Source organism: Scylla paramamosain, chromosome 31, assembly GCF_035594125.1.
Source record: "Scylla paramamosain isolate STU-SP2022 chromosome 31, ASM3559412v1, whole genome shotgun sequence".
Lineage (NCBI taxonomy): Eukaryota > Metazoa > Arthropoda > Malacostraca > Decapoda > Portunidae > Scylla > Scylla paramamosain.
In genome coordinates this window covers 3,285,001-3,312,500 of record NC_087181.1, presented here as the reverse complement: position 1 = coordinate 3,312,500, position 27,500 = coordinate 3,285,001, and the positions used below count along the sequence as shown (strand labels likewise).

The following is a 27,500-nucleotide window of genomic DNA, read 5'->3' as shown; positions in this document are numbered from 1 at the left end:
CTTACTGCTATCGTTCCCACTATGTTCTCCCGCATTCCTTTGTTCTCGTTTCCTTAGTGTTATGTTCCTTTTCCTTCCCGTTACGTTCTCTAATGTCGTGTGTTCTGATCCCGTTCCTTCCTAGTTTAGTTTCCATACATTCTCTAGTATTCCTTTGTTCTCTCTCCCTTCCTGTCATCCTCTCATGTTCTGCTCCATATTCTGAGTTTCGTTCTCGCTAAATTCCCAAAGTGTCAGTCTTGTTCCCGCTTCGTTCTCGTCCCTGAGCTCGTCCTTCCCTCTGTTTCCTGTCCCCAGCGGCCGTCCTACTCCTCATCATCCTCGTCAGTAGGTAGATCAGGCCCCATTATCGACAGCCGGCCAGGGTCGCGGCACGGTCATTATCCAGCTGAGTCAGGGCGGCGGAGTCATCACGCCGAGAAGTCTGCATTTCTCAGTTCATGGCCGGCCATTCCCGCGCCCCGCCCAGTGAGTTAGCGGCAGTCCTCGTCTTTTCAAGCACTCCCTGATTAATTCCGTGGTGCCTGACTGCCTCTCTCTCTCTCTCTCTCTCTCTCTCTCTCTCTCTCTCTCTCTCTCTCTCTCTCTCTCTCTCTCTCTCTCTCTGTGTGTGTGTGTGTGTGTGTGTGTGTGTGTGTGTGTGTGTGTGTGTGTGTGTGTGTGTGTGTGTGTGTGTGTGTGTGTGTGTGTGTGTGTGTGTGTGTGTGTGTGTGTGTGTGTGTTAAAGGGTTTAACACAACTATAAGATGAAAGTTGCAATAAAAACATTGCACTTTCATCGCAACGTTGACTAGTATTTATATTTCATGAATTTCCTTTCCTTTATCATGCTCGCTCTCTCTCTCTCTCTCTCTCTCTCTCTCTCTCTCTCTCTCTCTCTCTCTCTCCCTCTCTCTCTCTGGTGGTGTGTCTCCCTCGTTACAAGCTCGTCATCTTTAAGCACAAGCCGCTGCCTGCAAAACAACCCTCAGTGCCCTTCTTGCCTCGCCTCGCCCGCCTCGCCGTGCAGGACGAGGCTCCAGTCACCACACCATGCCTCCCTCAGTTGCGGCGAGGAGGAGAGAGGCCCCAGGCAGCAGGCGAGGCTCCGGGCAGCGCTCACCAGTGTGTGAGGCAGCCGGGGGAGGGGCGGGCTTCTCCTGGCAACAACAGGCCGAGCGTGTCCCCCTCACCGTGCCAGCGGCTCATAATGTGCATGGCGGAAGACGAGAAGCGGCTCGGCTCTTCGTCAGGTGAAACAAGAGGGAAAATAACTGATATCAACACAGACAGCGCCAGGCTTTCTGTGTCCCTGAGTCTTTCTGTCACTGATCCCTGTCTTGTCGTCGTTGTGCTGTCTGTCTGTCCACTTTCTCTCTGTCTGATTTCATATTACTATAGTTCTTTACTTCTGTTCTTTTACTGACACTCAATACTCTACTGTTCTGTTCTGATTTCCCAGTAATCCCAACCTATTTATTTCCACCAACACTCATTGATATATTGTCTGTTTACTACCCATTTGACTCCAAAGTACTTTATTTCACTTATTTCCTACCACTGCCATCCTTTCCTCCACTGTTTTTTCATTTTTTTTTTCATTTACACTTCCAGTTACTCCTACATACTCCATTACTTCTCATTTTTAATCACCACTCTCATCATCATGTTCCTTCCATCTACTCCCCCAATGACTAAAACACCCATTACTTCGCCCAATTTCTTCCCTGTTCTCCCTGTCACTCCAAGCACTTCTATCACTCCACTGCTCCGTCCATCTACCCTCCCAGTGACTCTCCTACAACCTCACCTAACGGCTTGCATCCTTCCAGACACCTAAACATCGAGTAACGCTCACCCCTGACTTCAGATTATAGTGTGAAATACTTATACGCCGCATCATCACTACTTTCAAAAGGCTCTAATTGGAGACAGAGTTTTCAAGGATGTTTTCATCGTTCTAGGGAGAGAGTAACAAGATTTTTACAGTACAAACAGGAGAAACACTCATGAGAACCCGGCTGATCATCTCTGTGGCCTTTGGAAATAGTCGAGGTGGGAGTGAGGCGTCTCTGAATACAAGCCTTCCTCTCCTCCAGTTCCCTGTCCCTCAGCAGTGGGGGCGACGCTACTCGTGGTTTTTACACCCATAACTCAACTCGTGGCCATTCTCCTTGATATAAATGACAGCAAAAAGCCACTCATCACGCCCCTCTTCTCCCCGCGCCCCTCTAGCGTGCGATGACCCCCGGCTGAGGAGTGGGGGCGTCTGCAGGAAGGGGCGAGGCAGGTCAAGTGAGGCGGACACAAAACTCGAGGCTCCGGGGTTGTGTGGTGTGGTGTGGTGTGGTGTGGTGTGGTGGTGGTGGTGGTGTGGTGTGGTGTATGTGTGTAAGACATCTTCCCTCACACCTATCATTATTAGCATGTCTTCCTTAATTTCATCTACACACCTTCCTTTAGGTCTTCTTTTCTATCTACGTAGTACATTCTTCTTTGGTTGGCCAGAGATCACCTGTCTTCGTCTTACTCTCCTCTCTATCTACTTCTCTCACAGTCCTTAGTAGCTTATCTTCATTAACTGTATCCATAAACCTTAAGTCTTCTCTTTGGATTTTCTTTTGGATGACCTGAGATTAAATATTTCAATCTTACTGTCTCCTGCATCTACTTCTCCCACACTCATCACTGGCATAATTTATCTTCCTTCACGGCATCTATTCCCCCATTTTCTGAAACATTCTGCTCTCTCATCACGGCTATTTTCAAAGGCTTCCGAGATATCTAGTCGGATTCCGGAATGTTTCTAGTCGGATTCCGGAATGTTTCTACAGTTAATGACGTAGAAATCTTGTTAATCTCTCACCATAATTATAAAAAACGCACTCTTTAAAAACCAGTGTCACTTCAACAAGAGCCCTTTGAATGTAGTGGAGGTGCGGAAGTGTTTCAGAATATGGTCGTATAAACCTTACCAAGTCTTCTCCTTCTGCGTTCATTTCAGGTATTTCCATAATTTTGCCTGTTTTTCTACCACCTCTACGCATCACTCTTCGCATCCCTGGTGATCCAAAACATGCACTCATTCCTCTTATTTTTTCGTGGGTGGTATTTCAGCTCACGCATTTTCTCCAGGGGCACTTAATTAGTTCCCGTGCTGCCTGGGTGCCCGGGACGCGTAATTATGAGCATGATAACTCGCGGTGTTTGGAAGTTGTTCCTGAAGGAGTCATGAGGCGAAGCGGATTAAAGTCAGCAAGGTCGTCAGGGAGAGAGAGAGAGAGAGAGAGAGAGAGAGAGAGAGAGAGAGAGAGAGAGAGAGAGAGAGAGAGAGAGAGAGAGAGAGAGAGAGAGAGAGAGAGAGAGAGAGAGAGAGAGAGAGAGAGAGAGAGAGAGAGAGAGAGAGACTGACCGACCCGGCGGTGAAATGAGATCTAAACCGGATGAAAAAAAAAGGAAATGCAATGAAAAAGTAAATAACAAGAAAGAAGACAAAAAAAAAAGATCAAAACTGTAAATAAAAAAATAACACAGAATTCAAAAACCTTCACCAAACCAAATATAAACAAACAAAACAAAAACGAATGACAACAGAGCAAAAAAAAATCAACAAAACCAATAAAACAAAGGAAATAAAAACACACCAACACCAATTAACAAACACACACACACACACACACACACACACACACACACACACACACACACACACACACACACACACACACACACACACACACACAAACAGAAAACATCAGCAGGTTAAATTTACTCAGGAGAGAGAGAGAGAGAGAGAGAGAGAGAGAGAGAGAGAGAGAGAGAGAGAGAGAGAGAGAGAGAGAGAGAGAGAGAGAGAGAGAGAGAGAGAGAGAGAGAGAGAGAGAGAGAGAGAGAGAGAGAGAGAGAGAGAGAGTCCCTTTATCTTATCAGCAGGAGGAAGCAAAAGACCTGAGGCGTAACTGAACCATTTGGAACAGCAGCGTAACAGGTTGGCGGCCATCAGGATTCATCAGAACCTTCCAAGTCTGCGCCGCTGGAATACAAACGAGCACCTCTCTCTCTCTCTCTCTCTCTCTCTCTCTCTCTCTCTCTCTCTCTCTCTCTCTCTCTGGTACTGTATTAGTGTGTTTCGTGACCAATTTCTTTGTACTTTTCTTATATTTTGTTTTTTTTCCGGTCTGTCTTTAATTTCTCAAGGTTTTGCTTTCTATACCATCTCTCTCTCTCTCTCTCTCTGACCTGATTTGACCTCTCAGCATGTCACTTTCCTCCCTCCACCTCTCCTCCCTTTCCTTCCGTTCTACATGACCAATGAATCTGACCTTTAAACACACACACACACACACACACACACACACACACACACACACACACACACACACACACACACACACACACACACCTCATCACAGCAAGTGGCAAATAAAGGAAATAAAATAACAATAGAACAATTATTATATTTACACGGGGAAGATAAATTTTGTCAATAAACTTCCACACACACGAGAGAGAGAGAGAGAGAGAGAGAGAGAGAGAGAGAGAGAGAGAGAGAGAGAGAGAGAGAGAGAGAGAGAGAGAGAGAGAGAGAGAGAGAGAGAGAGAGAGAGAGAGAGAGAGAGAAAAGTAATCATTGAAACTGTGACAATGAAAAATGAAAAATAATAATAATAATAAGGTTATGATAGAAATTATCATTCACTCACTGAACAACTGAAAAAAATAAAATAAACATTCGTGTGAGTCAAATTATCGAGCAGGGAATAAATGAATAACAAAAAAATTATCTAATGAATGAATGTGAAAAATTGTGTGAATGTATGTGCTCAGTATTGGTCTCTCTTGCTCTCTCATTTCTGCATTTTATTTTATTCATTTTTTTCCCCCCTTCTTGTTTAGTAATGTGTGTCGCGTCAATGTATTTTTGTTTAGTTATCTTTCCATTTATTATTCTTTTTACAAGACTTTCATTTCCTTCTTTCGTCACTCTCTCCTGTATTTGTATTGGATTTATTTTACCAGGTCGTTTGTTTATTTTTAATACTTCGTATCTTCATTTTTTTCATTTTATTTTTTTTATCCCTGCAACATTTTTTTTTAATCAGTTTTCCTATTTATTATTATTTTTTTTACAAGAATTTCCTTTTCTTCTTTCGTCACTCCCTCCTGATAAGCATTGGAGTTATTTTATATGTTCATCTATTTATTTATTTTTCAATGTTTCATATCCTTTATTATTTTTCTCTACTTATCACTGCTTCATTTATTGTTCATTTATTATTTTCTTTTGGACAAGACTTTGCTTTCCTTTCGTAATTCTCTCCTGATTCATATTGCTATTATTTTACCAGTTCCTTTATTTATTCTATCATTTTTTTTTTTCGTCGTTTCGTATCCTTATTATTTTTTTTCACCGCGTCATTTTTCAATATCCTTCTATTTCTTTTGCTGCAAGACTTTCCTTTCCACCTTGCGTCATGTTCACCTGATCTGCACTTGATTATTTTACCTGCAGTTTAATTTATTTCATTCCTTCCCGTCCTTTACTATCTTCCAATGATATATTTTCCTCGTTTTATAACTTTCATCACTTTTTTTTTTAACTGTTCTCCTGTATTATTCATTATAGCATCATTATATATTCTTTCACTCTCATTTATTTTTCTGTTCATATTCATTACATTGTCTCTTCTAAAGCGCTTATCTGTTCTTTGTTCATTATCCTCGTCTGTTTCCGTGCATTTGATATAACTTTTAAATTTTTCGTGCACATGACAATATTAGCGCTACCTTTCCACAGTTTTGTTTCCATTCGTGTGTTTCTCGTGTGATAACATTTCATCTTACGAAAGATTTTTTTTTATCTCTTTCATCGCAAATAATTTTCATTTGACCCAAATCATTTCGTTATTTATTTTATACTACTACTTTGTCAGACTTTCTATAGTATTCTGTACATATATTCCTCACTCTGCACACTTTCATTTGATATATAATAATTTTTTCCTCTATATATAATCAACATGATTATATTTACTGTTCTTTTTTCCTCGTTGATCTTTATATTGTGGTTTTATATTTCTTCCATTTATATAGTATTTTCATCCCCATCTTTCTTTTTTACTTGTATGCTACTAAAAGTTAATTCTTCTAGCATTTTTTCCCTTTAAATAAAATACAAACTACATTATTTTCCTGTTATATTTCCATTTCCACTCCTTCCTTTATCCTTGTTCTTCACTACGAACACGACTCTCTCTCTCTCTCTCTCTCTCTCTCTCTCTCTCTGATCTGGTATTTTTAATTATGTTCCTTCTCTCTCGTGGGGTTTTCTTCGTTTCCTCACTCTTATTATGCTTTACTTTTTTTCAATGGCAACCTTCCTCTCTTTCGTTTTGCTTCACCAGTGACATATTTTTCTGATATTCTTCTGCTCCCTTTCCTTGTCTTGGCTTACCTCTGCCTCGTGGGACTCTAACTGCTAACTCTGTTCTTAAAAAGCGAGGGAAAACACGTCTTATATCTTTACCATACTGATATATTCTTTATTTCCCTTTCTTTTCTTTTCTTCACCCTTCCTCTCGTCCCTTGTCACGTTATGCTCTCTCTCTCTCTCTCTCTCTCTCTCTCTCTCTCTCTCTCTCTCTCTCTCTCTCTCTCTCTCTCTTACGTTATTGTTAATTCGCTTCTTAAAACATTGCTATTCTCATCTTCTCACACCCTTCTTCGTGTTCCTTTATTTTTATCCTGCTTTTCCTCTTCCCTTGCATAAGTCCTCCCTGATCCCGTGTTCATAATTTTTTGAAACATTACATCAGTCATATCATTCTCGCATTTTCACTTTGTGTGTGTGTGTGTGTGTGTGTGTGTGTGTGTGTGTGTGTGTGTGTGTGTGTGTGTGTGTGTTTCCCCTTCTCTTCTCGCCCTCATTCGTGTAAGTCTCTGTGATCCGTGATGCTTTTAATGTTCATAACCAACTCAATGTTAACGTAGAAAACAATATACCTGTCTTATATACCTTCCTCTTTCGTTCCTTTCTTTATTTTTCTTTTTTTCTGTCCTTTCTTCTGTCTCTGAGTCGTTTGAGTATCCATGATTCCAATACTTTTCATTACTTTTAACTACCCTCGTAAACACCACTGTACAAGTCTTATATCTTCATTTCCGTATACTTTTATTTTATTGTTATTTTGTCTTCACTTCTCCTCGTAGGTCAATAAGTCTCTAATATCCGTAATGGTTTCAATATTTCTAACCACTTCATTTTTAACTACCTTCGTAAAAAAAAAAAAAAAAATACGCAAGTCTTCAACCTTCGTATCTTTCTTTTCACTTCATTGTATTTGTCCTCATTTCTCCCTCTCAGTCGCCTAAGTCTCTCCAAGATCCGTTATGCTTCTAATGTTTTTAACCACCTTATTTTTAATCACTCGTCAAAATAAAAAGGTTACAGGTCTTACATAATATCTTCAACTTGTTCTAATTTCCGTCCTTTTTTTTCTCTCCCTCAGTCACGTAAGTCTCTATGATTCTAATATCTTTAACTATATTACTGTGAACTACTCGTAAAAAATGCTGGACAAGTCTTCCATTTTCCCCGTACCTTCCTCTTCACTCACTTTTCCACTTTTTCTCATCTCCTCACTATGATTTTAATATCTTTCACCTCCTTAATCACTCTGTACAAGTCTTCAATACGTTTTGCAAGTGTCTTCACTACTTTTATGCAAGTGTTTATCTTCCTCGTACCTCGTCCTCTTGGCTCACTTTTCCACCTTACGTCCTTTCCCCTCCACGATTCTAATATTCTTAATCACCTCACTGTCGACTACCTTCGTCAAAAACAGTCTTTTATTCTCCTATCGTTGGCTTCCCCCCCTCCACATCCTTCCTTCCTGTCCCTTCTGGCGGTGCAAGTCTCCCGTGATCTGGTGTGTTTTTAATTACGTTACTTATCCAGACGGGGCCATTGCTCTCTGCTCTCAGGATCACCGCAGTCTTGTTAGGCGGGTAAATCTAATCCTCCAGACGGCCTCTCCCTCTCTCTATGATCAGGTCTCTGCCGGCCCCTCGATTCCGCCCCCTGCCTGCCTGCCTCCCCCACCCCACCCTCTCCCTCTCTCTCTCTCTCTCTCTCTCTCTCTCTCTCTCTCTCTCTCTCTCTCTTTCTCCTTCCTTCCTTCCCTCCTCTCGCTATGATCAAGTCTCTACTGCGCCCTCTCTCTCTCTCTCTCTCTCTCTCTCTCTCTCTCTCTCTCTCTCTCTCTCTCTCTCTCTCTCTCTCTCTCTCTCTCTCTCTTATACATCAATACGCATTTGCTTCCTCACTCACTTTCTTTGCTCGTATTTCTTTTCATATTCGACACCCTTATTTCTCTCTCTCTCTCTCTCTCTCTCTCTCTCTCTCTCTCTCTCTCTCTCTCTCTCTCTCTCTCTCTGCTCTTCGCTTGCTCGCTGGCTGGGTGCAAGTTGACATTTTCCATATTTATTTTGACTTTTCTTTTTTATCCGCCAGTCTCCCCATATTTTTTTCATCCGCGGCGTTGCTTCCCATTCTTTCCTTCCCTTTCTCTCGCTTTCTCTCGGTATTTCTGCTGCTGGGTTCTGTATATGTTTGTTCTGTCCACGGGTTCTGCTTGTTTCTTACACTCTCCTGTTCTGTTCAGTCTGGTCTGGTCTGGTTTGGTTTGGTCTGCTCTGCCCTTCCTCTCATTTCGATTCTTGATATATATATTTTTATTTTTTTTATACAAATATTTTGCATTTGTTTTTATATTAAGTTTAATTGGTACTTGTAGTTTTTTTCTTTTTTGTATGTTTTTTTTTTTCATTTGTTTTTATATTAAGTTTTACGTATAATTATGTGTGTATTTTCTGTCTGGTGTAATATTTTTCTTTTGTTATTATTTATTTATTCTTTTTTTTTTTGCTGGTATGCTGTAGTTTGCTTTTATTTATTTATTTGTGTGTGTTTTGGTTCTTTTCTTGTTTTATTTTATTTTTTTTTGTTCCTATGATTTTCGTTTTTCCATCATATTTTCTTTCTGTTGTTTATTGATTTTAATGTTCTGAATCTATATTTATTTATTTATTTTTTACTTTTTAATATTTACTTAGGTTGGGTTAGATAAAAAAATGATCTATTACCTTGCAATTATGCTTTTCTTTTTATCTTTCACAATTCTATTATTTTTCTCCATATTTTGCGTTTCGGTTAATTTTTATTGCTTTCAATTTATTTTTAAATTTTTCGGAGTATTCTTGTTTTTTTATTCCTCGAGTTTTCTCAATGACGTTTTATTATTATACTTTTATTTTTTCGTCACATTTCTACTTCCTTTTTGTTTTTCTTTGCGGCTTTATTGCACTTTTTGTTCAATAATATATTACGATACTTTTCATTTTCCTTGGAGAATTGTGTAACATTTTTATATTCAATGTCTTGCAGAGTTTTATCAACTTTTCATGACTAATTTTCTAATTTTCCTTTTTTTTCTTTACGGATTTACTGCATGTTTCTTTTGGACAATTATATTAAGATACTTTTAATTTTCCATGGAGAATTCTATAACATTTTAATCCTTAACGTATCCACTTTTGAGTTATCCTTTATTTATTTGCATTTTTTTCCCTTTCTTTCTAATTCCCCTCGGTTATGAGTTTTATCTTTCTCTTTTGCACGCCGCCACTTATCTTCTTTATACTCAACATGGCGCAATTTTTATTGCCTTTTAATTTCTCTTGACGATTCGCTGCTGTACTCTTTTATTTTTTGCTCGGGGCCGCTTTGCACAATTGCTCTCAGGCTTATGGAGGCTTGGTGCGTTAGAGTCTCGTTTGATCTCTGCACAGCTCCCTCCAATATCCCTTTTATCCCGCCGCCTCCATCCACCTCCTCCCTCCAATCACTTATTCTTCTATTTGCACATTCGAGGAAAAAATTATCCTTTCCTTTTGTTGCTGCGGGTCTTGCATATATATCTATTTCCATTTTGTTTCATTCAGTTATTATATTTATTCAATCATTCTCTCTCTGTTTGCTCCGTGTTCTCTTTCTTTTTTTATTCTTCTTTCCTTTTATTCGTTACTCTATTTCTCACTATCTGTCCTTCTCTTCCTCCTTTTTCTTCCCGCTTTCTCTTAGTCTTCGTATTCTCCTGCTTATTCCTCCCTCATTTATTCTTTCTTCTCAGGTATCCTCCCTCCTATTCATCCTTTCTCTCTTTCTTCTCTCTTATTCCTTCCTATCTTTCTTACTGTCTTCACTTTATCCATTTGTCCTCCATCCTTATCCTTCCTCCCTTCCTTCCTTCCTTCCTTTCACCGTCTCGTTATTCCTTTCTCCCTATGCCTTTCCTTATCTTCTCCCTTCTTTGTCTTCACATTCTGTCAACCCTTTCTCTTTTCTTCCCTCTTCTCCCTTCTTTTCTCATTCCTCCACCTAACTCCCATCGTATTCTCCCTCTTCGCTTCCTCCCTTCCTTCTCCTTCCTATTTTTTTCCTTTCTCCCTCTTCCTGCTTCTTCTGCTCCATTCCTTCGCCTTCCTCCGCGTCTGCTCGCATTGGAGGTACAAAACAAGGAAGAAAAAAAAAAAAGAAAAAAAAAAACTACCTATCGCGTCCTCCTCTCGACACATTCTGCATTTTGTCATGTCTTGTATTTTAAATCTGCCTCCTGACATTCTACAGTCTCTCTCTCTCTCTCTCTCTCTCTCTCTCTCTCTCTCTCTCTCTCTCTCTCTCTCTCTCTCTCTCTCTGCTTGGTAACACTCTACCGAACACTAAACTTCTGTCTGTTTGTCTCGTTCTCTGTCTCTTTGTCTGTTTGTCTTTGTGTTTGTTTATGTGTAAGTCGCTCTCTCTCTCTCTCTCTCTCTCTCTCTCTCTCTCTCTCTCTCGCACCGGCAGGAAGATAAAAGGGAGAGAAGGACACAAGTGCTCACAGCGAATATTACATTTAAAAGTATTTTTGTTAATTATTCATAGTTTAATTACGATGCTATTACAAATATGATGATGCGATGAAATATAATATTTTTTCTCTGTGCATTTTTTGGGGGACAGCTTTGTATAGTAGTGTGTATTATATTAAAGGATCACAAAAAGCTAAAATGACTCAAATTACCTAAAAAATGTATATGAAATGAAAAAGCAAGGTTGAAAATATCTAAAAAAAAAAAAAAAAAATGTATAATAAGGTATGAAAATACTTAAGTTTCAATTATAAAGTTATAAATAAATTAAGCCAAGCAAATTGATGTCCCCTTAATTGTTATAATGAGCTTTTCTTTGTTCTTTGTATTCTATATTTCTTTATCTTTTGTTTTACTGTTTTATTCGTGTATAGATTCTCACTTCCTTTCTTTTATTCCTCACCAGTAGTAATAGTAATAGTAGTACTAGTGGTGGTAGTAGTAGTAGTAGTAGTAGTAGTAGTAGTAGTAGTAGTAGTAGTAGTAGTAGTAGTATGTGTGTGTGTGTGTGTGTGTGTGTGTGTGTGTGTGTGTGTGTGTGTGTGTGTGTGTGTGTGTGTGTGTGTGTGTGTGTGTGTGTGTGTGTGTATTTTCACTTAATGTTGTTTGGGTATGGTAACAAACAAAACACACACAAACACAAACACAAACACGCACACACACACACACACACACACACACACAGGACAGCACTGAAGATGAAAAAAAAGAAGTCTCAAATAAGGCATAATACAATTTAGCACACTGAAAACATGGGTGAAAACAGGATGAATATTTTGCAACGTGTTATTGTTAGCCTGCCCGTGTTGTGTTTCTTCTCCTGTGCCTGTGACCTGGCGTGACCCGGCTTGACCTTTCGTAATCAGTGTGACCTGCTCTCCTGGTCTCTCCTGATCTCCTCCTGACCTGACCTCGCTTGACCTCCGTCCCTTGTGGCTTCCTCCTCCTCCTCCTCCCTATTCTTTTTCGTTTCCGTTTCTCGTTTTCTTTATAATGCCCTCGTTTTTTTTTTTTCGCACGTGCATTAAGGTCGATTACTATATTTGGATGCTATGTCTCCGTGACCTTTGTGAGTGAATTATCTGGTATTTTTCTGCGATTTAATTTGATTTTTCTCAGTAGACGCTCTGGTTTTGGTGTTTCTCTATTTTTTCCCGTTTTTTCTTTAATTTTTTTTATCTGTTTTGTTCTCACTACGAGTAAACTCTACGGTACACGTGGGATTAGGTAAATGATCCCCCCTCTCTCTCTCTCTCTCTCTCTCTCTCTCTCTCTCTCTCTCTCTCTCTCTCTCTCTCTCTCTCTCTCTCTCTCTCTCTTACTTTGAATTATATAGTATAGCTTGTCATAAAAAATCTTAACTACAATTTATCCTTCTATTGTGTTCCTCTCTCTCTCTCTCTCTCTCTCTCTCTCTCTCTCTCTCTCTCTCTCTCTCTCTCTCTCTCTCTCTCTCTCTCTCTCTCACATACACACACGCGCACGCACACACGACTTTTATTTGCCTCACGAATTCCTGAAAAGGTTTGCTCATGGAGAAAAGATTATCGGGGGCCGCGCAACCCCCGGGACGCCAGGTACGAGAGGTGGAAACAGGTGTACTCGGAGAAAACAGGTGAAGCTTCAGTCTTCCTCTCCCCTCTCCCCGCCTCCTTTTTGTGGCGCGGCGGAGGTCAAAATAGTTACCGGTGAACCCTATCCTAAGTTCCCATGGGCGGCATCTTATTTATGTGACACCTGATGCTACGCCTTGATTCCCTCCATGTGTGTGTGTGTGTGTGTGTGTGTGTGTGTGTGTGTGTGTGTGTGTGTGTGTGTGTGTGTGTGTGTGTGTGTGTGTGTGTGTGTGTGTGTGTGTGTTGGCGCTGGCTATAATGTTTCACTGATTTCACCGCGTGCCTGCATTTGTGTCTCGCCCAAGTATTCCTGTTGCCGCCACAAGTGTCAACACGGGGTCAATCTCATCAGCGCATATTTTGCCGCCTCGTGCGTGGCTCGCACTGCCTGGACGCTCCTGCCACCTTTGCATTCCGTCCACCACCACCATTTGCGGTTTTCCTTCCTTTTCATCAGGTGCGCGGCGTGGCTGACTTAAAATAGTGTTTGTTTTCTCCTCTAATGCAATTTCACTCTCAAACTATTACCTCTTGTCTGTTTCGCTATCTATTATCCACGTCTGCCGCCCGCCTATTCTGGCACAGCCACGACCTGGCGGGCCCCGAGCCAGCGTCCAAACACATGCAATTTAGATGGGCCAGAACCACCCAGGAGGGAGCTGCTCCTCACTCATAAGGATTTAATTGACAATTTCGTGTTGGGATTTCGCTCGAGAATCAGATGCTGCTTCCTCCCTCTCTCCATCCCTTCCTCTCCCTTCTCCCAGTCAGGCCTCCTCTCCTGCCCCTCGCCCCTCGCGGCCTCCTAGCGGCTCCAGATCACAATTCCCTTCCTGGCCTCAGTACACATTGATTGTTCGCACTCTTTCCATTGTCCTAATTTTTAACTCCCGCATAGTGCACAAGTTTATCTATTCCCTGTCGCCTGGTGGGTCCCTCAGCCTTGCCACCAACACCTCGCACCGCTGCAACATTCCGGCCAGTATCATTATGCTGTTTTCCCGCCAGTACTGTGGTAGTCTCGCTCAAACCAAATGTCTCTAGCTCGCCTTCCCTGCCTCCCTCCCTCCCTCGCGGATATAATCGGACTTTGAGTGATTAGTGGATATCTCGATAAACACAAACACCACGAAAACGAAAATTAACACCTTTCCGATACACTCCAATCCAGGATGCACCAAACATTTAGCCGTGGACGCAACACCAACCACCCAGAAAGAGAGAGAAACAGCGAAAAAAAAAGAAAGCGAGAAATACAGAAAGAAAAACACGCTATCGGAAAACAATAATTATATACCGAGGAAACCTATTAATACTACGAGGACTTGGAGAAAGGTGAGGCGTGAAGTGTGAAGAGAGTATGGCAATCAGTGAGTGAGGAGCGAGGGGCCGGCCAGTGGAGATCTGAGGGTGAGCGAGGCGAGGTGAGGCGAGGCGAGCCGAGGCGAGGCGAGGACGGTGGCGGTGGACGAGAGAGATCCATTAGGAAAATAGCTTTTGTAGGGTGTTGGAAAGGGATTGGAGGCACAGGTATTTAGGGGATCCTCTCCATAGTAATTATAAGTCAACATGAGGCGTATGGGCGTGCCTCAGTGTGGGGGAGGAGGAGGAGGAGGAGGAGTGGTGAAGCGAGGGAGAGAGACAGACAGAGGAGAATGAGGTTTTGAGACGAAGAGGAGGGGGAGTGACGAGAGGAGGGAGAGAGGAGGCAGACAGGGAGAATGAGACTTTGAGACAGGATGAGGATGTGAGGATATAAGACGGGAGGAGGGGTGATAGGAAGGATGGGGGATGAAGGAGAGACAGAGAAGCAGGAAGGGAGACTGAAATAGAATGATAGAGAAGAAGAATGAGATGAAAAAGATTTGTTGGAATAGGAGCGGGAAGAGGGAGAGACGTAGGGAAAAGGAAGAATGAGACAGGAGGGGGAGAGGAGGAGAGAGACACTGAGAAAGAGGGCTGGGGGAGGAGGAGGAGGAGGAGGAATAAGTGAAAAAGACGAAGAAAGACACACAGGAGGAGAACAGGACGAAAGTGGATGAGAATGGAATGAAGAGGGAGAGGGAAAGACAGGAGGATGACAGGAGGAGGAAGCAAAGAGTAAAAGGTAAAGTGGCAGATGGAAGGGAAGAAAAAGAGATGGGAGGAGAAAGAAGAATGGAAGAAAACACATGCAGAGGAGAACTGGAAGTAGGTGAAGAGAGAGAAGAGAGGAGACGACAGAAAAGAAGAGAAGAGCAGAGAGATGAACAGGAAGAATTAGAATTGGGATAAGAATGATAATAAAGCAAAGAAACGGAGGAAGAGAAAGTAGAGGGAAGAACAGAATAGGAAGAGTAGAAAAATGGACAAAATGGACAAAAATAGCTGGAATTAAAATACGAAATAAAAATAATGTGAGAGAACGAATAGAAAATAAAATAAAGAAACGTTAAGGAAGAACTGTAGAATTAGAAGGAAAACCAGAATAATGCGGAGAAAAGGAGAGGCATAGAAGAACAGAAATATGAACAAAAAGAACTATAATAGGAATAATCTGAGAGAACGAAGGAAAGAGAACATAAAGGGAAGGACAGGAATAGAAAAGAAAAGAAAGATGAAAAAAAATATAATACGAATAATTTGAGAGAACGAAGGAAAAGAACATAAACTTAGAAAAGAAGGGGAAAAGAAAACAAGAGCAAAAAATATTAATATGAAGAACTAAGACTAAAAACAAAACAAAAAATCAAAATGACAACCAAAATAAAGGGAAGAAAACGAAAGGAGAGAAGGTAGAGGAAGACAGTGAAGGTGAAGGAAGGTAAAGGGAGGAAGGGAGATGCAAACGAACAGCCCTCGCCTCCCGTCCAGTCAGCCAGCGAAGTGTTTGATCACAGCCTCGTACCACAGACTCGCGGGGTCGATATTTGAATCTATATGGTTACATAATGGAAACAAAACATCACATCTTACGCACCAAGCGAAGAGACGAACAAACAAATGAATATCGCCAGCTGGAGTGCGTGAGACGGGGAGAGAGAGAGAGAGAGAGAGAGAGAGAGAGAGAGAGAGAGAGAGAGAGAGAGAGAGAGAGAGAGAGAGAGAGAGAGAGAGAGAGAGAGAGAGAGAGAGAGAGAGAGAGAGAGAGAGAGAGAGAGAATGAAGGAAACTAGAGAGAAAGGAGAGAGAAAAAAAAAGTGTACAGAGAGAATGAAAAGGAAGACATGGAAAAGGAGAAAGAATGGAATAGAACAAGAAGAGATAGAGAAGGAAAGGAAGGTAAGAAAAGAGAAAAAGAGAGAGATGGAGTGAAAACAGCAAGATTTCCCGACTGTAAATGGAGGGGAAGAAATAAAGAGAGAGAGAGAGAGAGAGAGAGAGAGAGAGAGAGAGAGAGAGAGAGAGAGAGAGAGAGAGAGAGAGAGAGAGAGAGAGAGAGAGAGAGAGAGAGAGAGAGAGAGAGAGAGAGAGAGAATGACGCGAAAACTCCCCCGCCTGGCCACTAACACATCACAACATCGGCTGGTTTTCTCAAGGGGCAAGAAAATATAAGTGAAACAAAGCAGGAGAAGAATCGGCGAGGTTAGGTTAGGTTAGGTTAGGGGCGGGTGGCTGGAAGGCAGGAGGCTCTTGGGTAAACAGGGGCGTCTCCCAGAAAAACAGGCTGCCTCCTCCAGGTCCAGCGTGCCGCCTCTCCGCCCCATTGCTGCGGTCTCGTCGCCCATCGTGTTTGCCCTCGCTTAATTTCTCCCAGAGTGTGACGGAATGACTCGAGAAACTGGATATTGCCTTCTTTCTTCGTATTTCAACCGCCATTGGAACTGTCCATGTCCTAGTTCGAGTTTCAGGGGAGGGAATGTGAATTTTCTACACCCCTAATCGCCCATCGTGTTTACTCTCGCTTAATTTCTCCCAGAGCGTGACGGGATGACTGGAAAAACTGAATATTAAGCTCTTTCCTCGTATTTTTAACCTCCATTGGAACAGCACATGCTCTGGGTTGAGTTTCAAGAAAGGGAAGGTGATTTCTTGATCTCTAATAGATATGCTATCTCTGATGTTCACTTAATTTCTCCCAATGTGACGGGATGACTCAAGAAATTGGATCTGGGCTTCTTTCCTCCTATGCTTAACCACTGGAACTGCACATGTCCTAACTCGAGTTTCAGAGGAGGGAAAGTGATTTCATGACCTCTGATCGTTCTTATGTTCACGTAATTTCTCTCAGAATATGACGGGACGACTCGAGAAACTGGATCTGTGTTTTTTCCCTCGTATTCTTAACTCCAAGGAAACTTTCAGGCGAGGTGTGATTTCTTGACCCCTAATCGTTCATATGTCTCGGATGTTCACTCAATCTGCGCTCTGCCCAACACGAGTCCCCACTGGCCGGGTCCTAAGCAGTCTTGGGTACGTTTGCGGGTTCACTGACCGTCTTCTGTACTTTCTTGGGGTGTCGAGGCATTCATTTAGCGGCACCAGACGCACGTACTTATAAATCTAGCTTTAATAGCAGCGGGGCCGCGAGGGTGCGTATCTGGGCGATGGTGTAAGTGTGTGTTATGGAGGTGCGAGCCATGTAAAGCGAGTCATTAACTGAGAGACAAGTAATTAACTGTCCCTTTACGGCGGCCCGGCCAGTACCGCCCCAGCTGGAGCCACAAGGGCGAAAAATAAAGCTTTCCGTTTCGCCTTTTATAATTAGGTTGGCGGGGAGCGGCGCTGTTGAGGGAGGCGCGGCGCAGGGGAGGCTGGCAGGCAGGCAGGGCGGCAGGAAGGCAGGAAGGCAGGGTGGGGGGCGGCCTGCCTCGCCTCCCGCCGGAACTTTACTCCATAAACCTCGCCATTTTCAAGAAGCAGTCATACTCGTAGGTTAGAAGACCGTTAACGTCAAGGACAAAATTTAGATAATATATTACTATAATTCCGAGGCAGTAATGTCCAAATTAGGGCAACGCAAACCTTGTCAAGATTTTCCTATGCAATTATCGGAAACGAGTTTTCCAAACATTTGTTTTGGGTAACTGCTTTTGTGGATTATTTACTTTTTTTGTTCTGTTTTGCTGCGGCTGACACAGGACTTGCTGCTGCGCGCCCGGCGAGGTAATGGCCCCTGATAAATCACACGCTAGACATTTACATAAAGGATTCAAGTAATCGTCACCTGACTGCCTCAACATTGCCATAAACCTTGCAAATAACCGCACGCCGCCGCGAAGCCTCCGCACACCCCGCCACACACCATACACCAGGCGCCCCTCGTCCTCAGCCTTGCAGCACGAGGGAGGGAAGGCGGCGTGGTGACGGGCGAGCAGCGCTGCCTCCCACACACCACGGCATTCATCAAGTCGAGCAGAAACATGGCGCGTCACTATTAATATCAGAATCGCTTCTCTCGTGAGTGTATTACAGCTGAGGGTTACCACAACTTCTGCCAGGAAGTATGAGGCGCTGGAGCATACACGTGTGGGCAGTGGTATTCTGAGTTTACTTCGCTGCATTGTCTTTTTAGTATAGACAATGAACTATATAACACGGATGAGGCCAAAAGTAATGTGTACGTAGTCAATGAAAAGAGTCTTATCTCTTATGACTCAGACTCCTGAGCGCAGCGTGACAGACAGCTCAGAAGTGCACAGAACTCTAATGGAAACCTTTATAACAACAAGGTCCACAGACGGAGTATAGGCAGTGTTACTTTACCGACCCAGGAAGATGGCATGTTCCCGGTGGCAGGGGGGTAGGCGGCCGAGGGAGGTTGTGAGGGGATGAGGAGAGAGGAGGATGGGGAAGAGGTGAGGAGGGGAGTGGGGAGGAGGCGAGGGCAACACGCCTCAGAGGGCCGCTGCCGAGAGGCTCAGCGGGTGATTTCAGGAAAGAGTTCACTACACTGTGTTTGACTTTAGTAAAAACTTCGAGGCTTTCCTCTTTTCTATCTGCAGTGTGTGTGTGTGTGTGTGTGTGTGTGTGTGTGTGTGTGTGTGTGTGTGTGTGTGTGTGTGTGTGTGTGTGTGTGTGTGTGTGTGTGACATCCTCCTTTCCAACACTCATCGGTGATTATAAACTTTGAGGGGAAAGAAGAAAAGTATGTCGTCTCCAGGAACGACGAGACGCAACAAGCAAATATTAGAAGACACCCACAAAAAAAAAAAAAAAAACTTCAGGAAAACGAAATAAGAAGAAAACTAATATTACAAGAACAATTCCTATCGCTATCACTACTACCTCTACTACGACAACCACCACCACTAACCACCACCACCACCACTACTACAGAATCTGACACCATCTAATCATGTTCAAGGGCGACGAAACTTAATTTATGACAACTTTCCTATTACTTACAGTCTTCTTAAGAGCTATTGAGAGGCCGTAGGAAGCCACATTTCTCAACCGTCCCTTAGATTTCACCCTCGTATCTCTACAAAAATTGCTCTCACTTACACTAATGAATTAACGAAAGCCCCTACCAATAAACACACCTAGGTCCCTGAATAATAGATGCATACGATAAAAAAGAGGAGTTTGGTTGAGGTGATAAAATCTATAAGGATAAAGTGGAGCGGAGGCTGAGAGCAATAAACTTCCTTAGCGTCAAAGTTTTCCCTCATAAAAAGGTGAACATGGACGGCGAGGTAATCATCCGGACTGAGAATGTCCCAATAAGATGGAGGACCTGCCGAGAGGGAAGCAGGGGCGGCAGGGGGAAGGAAGGCAGGGCAGCGGGGGTTATTGGGGTGTGCTGAATTATCCTAAGCTGTGCAATGTCACCCATAATGCTGATGAGTAAAGCATTGAAAACTGTAATCGCCTGAAGTGTTCGCCATCACGGTAATAGATCGCTGATGCAGGGTGTTCGGGGTTGCCAAGTCTGCTTACACCCACTCATCCGAACCCGCATCCACATCCGAGCCCCGTATCCGAACTCTCATCCGGCCAGTCATCCGCGGCCTCAGTGGCTTGACCGTCCCGGATTTAATCAAGGAATTGGAGCAGCGCGTATCCGGGCACGAATATACTGCAGGTTAATATTTTTGCGTTAACACGAGTGAGCAAAAAACACGAACATTCGCAGGCAATCTGTCGGTGTTTGGGATGATGGGGGTGGCGAGTGGCTGGGATGGGGGGGTGGGGGAGAGAGTGGCAGTAGTGGCGGTGTGGTGGTGAGTGTGGCCGTGTACAAGTCAATGGTGGTGGTGTGTGCGGGACGACCTGTACATGTACGACCTCGATACGACACGCTACGGTACGATCGGCTGACGCTCCACCACCACCACCACCACCATCACCACCACCACCACCACCACCACCACCACCAAGCAGGGAAGAGAAAATCTCACCTGTCCCTCTCTCCCGTAAGGCCCACTCCATCAGCCTCCCAGCACCACAACTCAGCCTTAAGGCCCATCCCCTTTAGGTGCACTATGCCCTTCCTCGCCCATGCATTTAGGGGCTTCATCAGGCCGGGTCGCGCGCTCTTCTGGGTGCTGTTTGAGGCCTCTGGAGGGTGATTGGCGAAGGCCCATCAGGAGAAGATTAATACGTCTTTAGGCTTGTGGCGCTTTGCTTTGTTCCTACACCCCGGTTCTCCATCTAAATTCTCCCTTCCTCTCTCTCTACTATAGCAAATCCCCCTGGCCTGCAGCTTCTCCGCCACTTGTTTCTCGGTTCCTGAGGTTTTTAACGTGGAATAATGCCTACCGCCGTGACTGACAACGCTTGGGTAATGTTGCCTCAGCCGCGTGTGTCTGACGTGATCGATACTTAAGAGCAAGATTTCCAGCAGCAGCATAACTCACGCCTCCTCGAGTGTAATGCTCGTATACTAAGACGCGAAGTGGCCGTTTTACATAACGCGTTGAAAAAAAAGAAAAGTTCATCTTGATCAGTTTATGCGTCGAGAATATGAAAGATCCCGAGATGCTCCATAAATCTGATGCCACACCATATTCTCATCATCATCTCCTCGCCTGGACAAATCACCTTCATAAAACAAGAGCATGAGGGACTTTGCTCGTCCAGTCACCTTCATGAGACGTATCACCTCACTTTCTCAAGGCCACGGAGAGGGAGAGAACCGGGATAGAACTTCAAGGGACGCTTGCTGAGGAAAAGTGTTTGTGGTGGTGAGGGAAGGTAGTGGTTGTGGTTGTGGCAGAAGGGTGGACTCATAAACACTCAAGCTCAATCAGAGTCCGGCGAGCAGTCAGTCAGTGAAGCGGTGAGTCAACAGGCTGGTTAGAGCGACATTTGCAAGTGGCGAGTGGGCGGCGGTGCTACGGAGTGTTAAAGGTGCCGCCTCACACTCCGCCATCCTTCCCTCCTCCCTCACTCACTCCACCACCTTCTTACACACGCTCACTCTCACTCTCACACACACACGCACACGCACGCACAGCTTCCCGTACAGTGCTGCTTCTTGGCATCTGTACAGTGCATATTTCACACATCACATTGACCTTTTTTTTTTTTATTGTTTGTGTTGCTGTCTCCCTATCTTGTTTTGGTATTGTTGAAGTTTTCACCATTCACTTCATCATCACCATTCACCTCACCATCACCATTCACCTCACCATTACCATTCCTCACTACCAGTCAGCTTCACTCTTCACTATCGTTCCAAGTCTTATCCTCATTATAATTTCAAGTATGTCTTCTCACTATCATCTCAAGCCTCACTCCTCACTATTCTTGCTAGTTTGACTCCTCACTATTACTACCACAATCACTCCTAACCAATATTCCAGTCTCACTCGTCACCATCACTGCCAGCCTCACTCCTCCCTATTCTTGCCAGTCTTCCCTTTCACTATTACTACCAGCCTCACTCCTCACCATCACTGCCAGCCTCGCCCTCACCACTCACTCCTCACCGTCACCGCCAGCCCCATCACTCGCCCCTCACCACTCCCTCACCAGCATCGGCCTTCCCTGCCCCGCCTGCCTCGCTCCCAGCTCCCATTTCCACGTCGCGGCCTCGAGCTGAGGACACACTTGGTGCTCCGTCACACTATTTACCCGAGGCGGCGGGGTCGTGAGGCGGGCGGGCGGGCGGGCGGGCGGACTGTGGTCGGCGGGGCCATGAATCACCCTGACGGATGGCCGGTGGGCGGACCTGTCCTGCCCGCCGGATAATTGAATTCATCCAAGCTGCCATCCACTCTGTCACATTGTTTACCACTGTTTTCCTACTTTTTGCAGTATCTGGCGGAATTAGCTCGGTGATTAATGTATTGTCATAAGCACGCGCGTAAACGAAACGCGCGAATTTTGCACTTTTATGCTACATAGGCATTTCTCTGGGCGGCTGAGGGCGTTGGAGGCACACGGCGCAGCGTCCCGGGAGGCAACGCCACAAGGGATGATCGAGTGTCTCTGATTTCCACGTTTTCCACGCTCGATGGCGCCTACCTGATGAGTGCATTGTTTACTGAGAGCTGCGCCACGACACGTCTCGCCTCCCTCCCGGGGCCGCCGCCTCAGCCTCCAATGCCCGCCGGGCGCCCCTCGCCGGGAGTCTCGTGTTCCCCACAACCCTCAGGAGTCTTCACCTGTAACATTTTGCTCGTCTCTCAAAACTCATGCCAAAGCCGTTTCGATTCCCATAGGTTTGGTTAAAAACAAATTTAATTTCACAATCAAAACTTTGGAGCCGCCTCGCTGGGTCGAGACGCGCGGGAGACGAACTGGGTCATATAACTCCCACAACCAAAGAGTCGTGAGCTACTGGCGGGCCGGAACGGCGGGACCTGTGAGTAAGTGGATCAGTACCGAGGAAAGTGGTCTAGCTGGGATTAGTGGACAGGAGTGGGCGAGGGGCGGGATGAAGGGCTGAGCGGGATGGGCGGGGCGGCCTGGCTGGGGCACAGCACAGCCCAGCTGTGCTGTGGCAGGCCCAAGGGAGACAGGCCCAAGGGAGGGCCTGTCGGATGCTGCACCACGCCGAGGCCTCGCTGGCTTGACAACGGGCGGCCCCGCATTATTCATCACAACCTTCTCGACCACTACTCCTAATAAATAATGTACACTTTAATCTTCAATGAAAAAAGGAGCTTAAGGAAAGGCGGGCTTGTATCAGGGAAAGGCTTAGGCTCTGCTTGTACTTGTGTACCTGACGGGACCTGGGGTACTTGTCAGGGCCACACGGCGGTGACGGGGCGGCGCGCCGCGGGAACGGATGGTTGGTTTGATAATAAAATGAGGTGAATATATTACCTAACTTCCTCTCCGCAGACTGAGGGAGGAGTAGCGCGGCCGCCTCTCGAGGGGAAGGATGAGATGCTCAGTAAAGGGGAGGATGGGGATCAGGGGATGAATCCTCGAGGGATATTGTGTTCTTGGTGGGGGGGTGTCTGCGTCTAAGGAGCAACACACTCAGGGTGAGTCACGAACAGGAGGGGCAACGTTCAGGGGAGTCGCATTTGAGGGTAATTTATTAAGGAGAGTAGCGATCACGGGCAGTCACGATCACGAGGAGTCACGATCACGGGGAGTCACGTTCACGGGGAGTTGCATCCATATGTGTCACGTTCAACAGGGATGAATTCGAGAGGTGCGTTTCAGGAGAATCGCGTTTAAGCGGAGTGGCGTTCATCGGGAGTCGCGTTTAAGTGAAGGGCTTTGAAGGGAAGTCACGTTCAGTGGGAGTCACGTTCTGGGGGAATCGCATTTAAGGGAATCACGTTTCAGGATCGAGGCGTTCAGAGGAGTGCGTGACAACCAATTAACACAACTCACCCATTCCGAGTCCCTCAATACTTAAAACTCCCATCACTGCCGATCACTGTGCCCTTCAACTCTGGCTCAGCGTGACGCTCATTAGCCGCCTCCCAGTGCTGGGTTAAGTGAGCGGCGCTGCATGTCCTTGTAGGGGTGGACAGCTGTGGTGAACCGCCTGCTGTGTGTACGCTGACTATACAGATATCTTCTTATAATAAGTTCACTTTTTTATTATTTGGAGAGTCTTACATATATCAATGAAGTTACGAAACGTAGTATTAGGACAAAAGGCATCTGTGTACTCATGCCCTGGTGGATTTACTATAGTTCCTTATGCCAGCTGAGGACAGTCAGTGTACGGTCACGGTTTTCCTATAAGTGAGGCGAATTTTGTGTCTATAAGGGTACTGCGATGGTTTTCTTATTTGTGAACTGAGCGATGCAAAATATGGAGTGGACAAGAAAGATTGACTATCTGACTGAGTTTTAGCGTCAGGACGGAAACTAAGAATGGACAGATATTGCTGCTACAAGACGTGGCGACACACACACATAACACATACACACACTCACACATGGCAGGTTCTGAGAAGTGACTAAGGTGACTCACGTTTCATGGTTGTTTTAGTTGTTGCGCGCACTCATTCGTTTTAAATCGTTTTAAAGCAATCGTTACTTTAAATCGTCTTAAAACGTCATCATAGTAAGTCTGTATGATTCCTTTATAAAAACGGACCTGCCTCTCGACCTCATCTACTCATTTTTGTCGTCTTTGCTCTGCTAACGAAACTGGAAGTCTGCAGTTTTACTGCGAGCAAAGTTCTTTTCCAGCTTTCTCCACTCACATGACTCTCTCAACCTCATCAACTCAGTTATGTCGTCTGTTCTATTCTATTCAGTACTAACAATACTTAAGCCTCTGCGATTCAATGCGGACAAAGGTTTTCTCTAGCCTTCTACAATCATTTGTTATCTGCCTGTCTATCTGAGGCTCACAAAACCTTAGTCCAAGAATCCACTGCAGAGCAAAGACCCACAATCATATCTCCACTCACTCCCGTCAGCTACCCGTCTATTCCACCTCAACAAAACTTCGGAGGTCATGTATCAAAATTTCATTTTCGTATTTGTACATTCTGGCGTAATAATCCTAACTTATCATTACATAAGGTTCTAGAAAAGGGTGAAAATTAGAACATGTAAGCAGAGTGGCACTTGTCCCCAGCTCAGACACCTGTATAAGTACACGCGCGGCTTCAAAGGTAAAGGTTCGGTGAAATAATAATGAAGGCCACTCAAAAGTTCATCCCGGGCTGTTCGTCACCTTTCCAAGCCACACACCTCACCGCCGCCACCATGACAAGATGGAAGCCAAGTCAAGCCCGTCACCCTCACTCAGCAAGCCTGTCCTGTCCTGCCGCGGTGACGTGACTCGAGGCTTGAAGAGCCCCAGAAAGGGTTGTAGTGTCTCATGTCCAGCTGTTGATGAGGGTAACTACCCTAATGCCTTGTAAACGTGACTGACACGGACATAACACCTCGCCCGGGAATCCAAGACATACGTGTGTTTTTGTACATAATCCTACTACACAGGAGTAATGGAGAAATGCTAAGACTTAAAGTAACAATAACAAACTTGTGGAATGCAGACACTTGGTGGCGCCTCCGGTGGTCCTCTAATTCTCCTGAAAACACTCAAAATCTATGTAAATACAGGGACATAAATGTTGACCTTTGGACATGCTCATAGTACAGACAAGAACAACTGTAGTACACACTCCACTTGGCAGGTGGCGGTGGGGTGGCGTGGGCCAGGGGGACCCGGCAGGGACCAGCGACAGTGTGGGTCAACAAGCAAGGGTCGACTAGGATAGCATGCAAAGCAGACATGAAGAGTGCGGCCTCGGGTTACGGGCGGCTCGTCTCCCATCTGACTTCCTCCCTCGTCCTCCTGGGCTTGTCTCAGCCTCTGTCCCACCCGTCAGTGTGCCGCCGTCCTCCGGCAGGCAGTGTTCAAGACGGCCTCATGTTGGCTCTCAATCCCCAGAGACTGAGTCTTTCCTCACTGTTGCTGTCCCTTTCCCGCTGCCTCCCTCCTCCAGCCCTCCTGCATGGCCATCCTGCCAGCTGGCGTCAACTCTCCTTCTCCTCCTCTGTTCCGTCTTTTTTTTTTTTTATGCTGGTTGATCGTGCTGCTTCCTACCTTTACTGGCGCCATCCGGCCCCCTCAGTATGGTGCATTCCTCAATGTTCCCGTAGGGTTGGAAGAGCTGCCGTACATCCTCTTCTGTCTGTTGTTTACTTAGCATGCCCACGAACAGTTTCCTGTCCTCTGAAATGACGAGAGGAACTCTGTTGTAGTCCTTCTTCAGGCGCTGTGGCATTGCATGTTATGTATTATATTTATTGTTTTGCCTGTCCGGCTCCAGCTCGAGGTTGGTCTATGTTAGGAAAGTGAACACAATTACTGGATGAGAGGGAACCATCGGCCGCATGACCGCCCTCGTCAGCACCTTCGTCAAGTGTTGCACTCGTCACCAGGACGCCGCGGGGCTATTCTAGACTCAGGTTCCTTGAAAATCGATTTCATAATCAGTTAAAACTACATCAAATTACCAAATTTCTGTAACGTGGTGGTAGTGACGCGGAGAAGAGGATATAGCAGCTCTTTTTGAGTGTTGGGGCGACACACGAGATTCACCCAGAAAGACAAAACTGACTCAAAGCTAGTTAGAAAAATTTCTTACAACTTTCTGCTTTTTTTTTTTTTTTAAGCAAATTTCTTGGGTAATCTGTGTGAATGCGGAGGTCAGACTGCGAGGATAAAACGTCTGTATTCCAAGTTCAGAAAAATCACATCTATGATCCAAAACAGTGAATCGCTAAAAACAAAACATGAGGTTTGGACAAAAATGAGCTCCGTGGAGGAACAGCAACAACTCTTCGGGGTAAAAAGAAGAGTCAAAATATAAAATGCCAATCACGTCCAGAACAAAAAACGTGGGGCGTAAGTTTGGGAGTGAACGGAGTGAACACGTGAGAGGGTGAGGGTGCCACAAAAATGGGTGGGGGCCGGGAGGGGGTGAGCCTGGGGGAGGGGGGGAGCCCCAAGCAGCCGCGGGACACTTCTACTACGCCTCAGTGTGTGTGTGTGTGTGTGTGTGTGTGTGTGTGTGTGTGTGTGTGTGTGTGTGTGAACATGCTAAGGTGCTAAGGTGTATGCGCATGTATTTAATATATATATATATATATATATATATATATATATATATATATATATATATATATATATATATATATATATATATATATATATATATATATATATATATATATATATATATATATATATATCTGGGTAAGGGCTACAAAAAAGCAGAGAGCTCTAGCTAGCTAGCTAGCTAGCTAGCGAGAGAGAGAGAGAGAGAGAGAGAGAGAGAGAGAGAGAGAGAGAGAGAGAGAGAGAGAGAGAGAGAGAGAGAGAGAGAGAGAGAGAGAGAGAGAGAGAGAGAGAGAGAGAGAGTGCCGCAACCTTGGCATTCAAGTCCTTCTCGTTAGTTAATTGTCAGTAATGGATGTATAATTTTAATAATGTAGTCATGTTATCATAACTTATTGTTGTTGTTACGATTTTGCGTTACAAGGAACGGTTGGGATCTCACAGGGGGGCCAGGAGGCCCAGCGGCCAGCAGCGGGGGTCACCACGGGGACTGATGCCGCACGTGACACCCTGCCCCAACCTGGCCCAAAGGGAGGGCGGGGCAAGGCAGCAATGACTTTAATTCATCACAGCCGCGGCTGATGACAAATTATTCAGTCATTGGTGCTCCTCCCGGGCCAGGCTGTGGCGGGGCACAGCGCCAGCACGCCCTGTGGTGCCCTGCTGCTGGCCGAGGCTCCCACGCCTCGGCACGGGCTAAGTCCCCGCCCGCTACTGTAATACTTCATCAGTAACAACAACTATGATAATTGTCACCATTATCATTATTGGCAGCAGGATCGTAATTACTCATCATTACTATTATCATTTGTAACAAAGCTTTAGTTATTGTTTTGCATCAGCAAATTACTGCAATGATGTGCTGAGGCAGTGACTGGGATGTGTGGAGAAGGCAGGTTGAGTGGGGCGGGGCCAGGCGGGGTGGGGCGGGGCGTGAGCAACGCCCCGCCCCATCCGCGCCTTTGCTTGGCTCTCAACATCGGTTTTATATATATATATATATATATATATAT

General features: G+C 44.9%; 1 protein-coding gene across 41 annotated transcripts in view; it reads right to left on the bottom strand.

Moving 5' to 3' along the window:
- The window catches only part of LOC135116375 (CUGBP Elav-like family member 4), a 157,285-nt gene that overhangs the window by 73,648 nt on the left and 56,137 nt on the right, over window positions 1-27,500 (bottom strand). For 10 of the 41 annotated variants that reach the window (XM_064033784.1, XM_064033770.1, XM_064033780.1 and 7 more), the window contains exon 2: window positions 25,471-25,599. The exons of 4 other annotated variants lie outside the window; for them this stretch is intronic. In XM_064033784.1, coding sequence (XP_063889854.1) covers window positions 25,471-25,576 — 106 coding nt within the window. In that variant the 5' untranslated portion in view covers window positions 25,577-25,599. Of the gene's footprint in view, window positions 1-25,470; window positions 25,911-27,500 lie in introns of those variants that run through there. 27 more of the 41 variants (XM_064033781.1, XM_064033765.1, XM_064033764.1 and 24 more) reach the window with 19 other exon arrangements.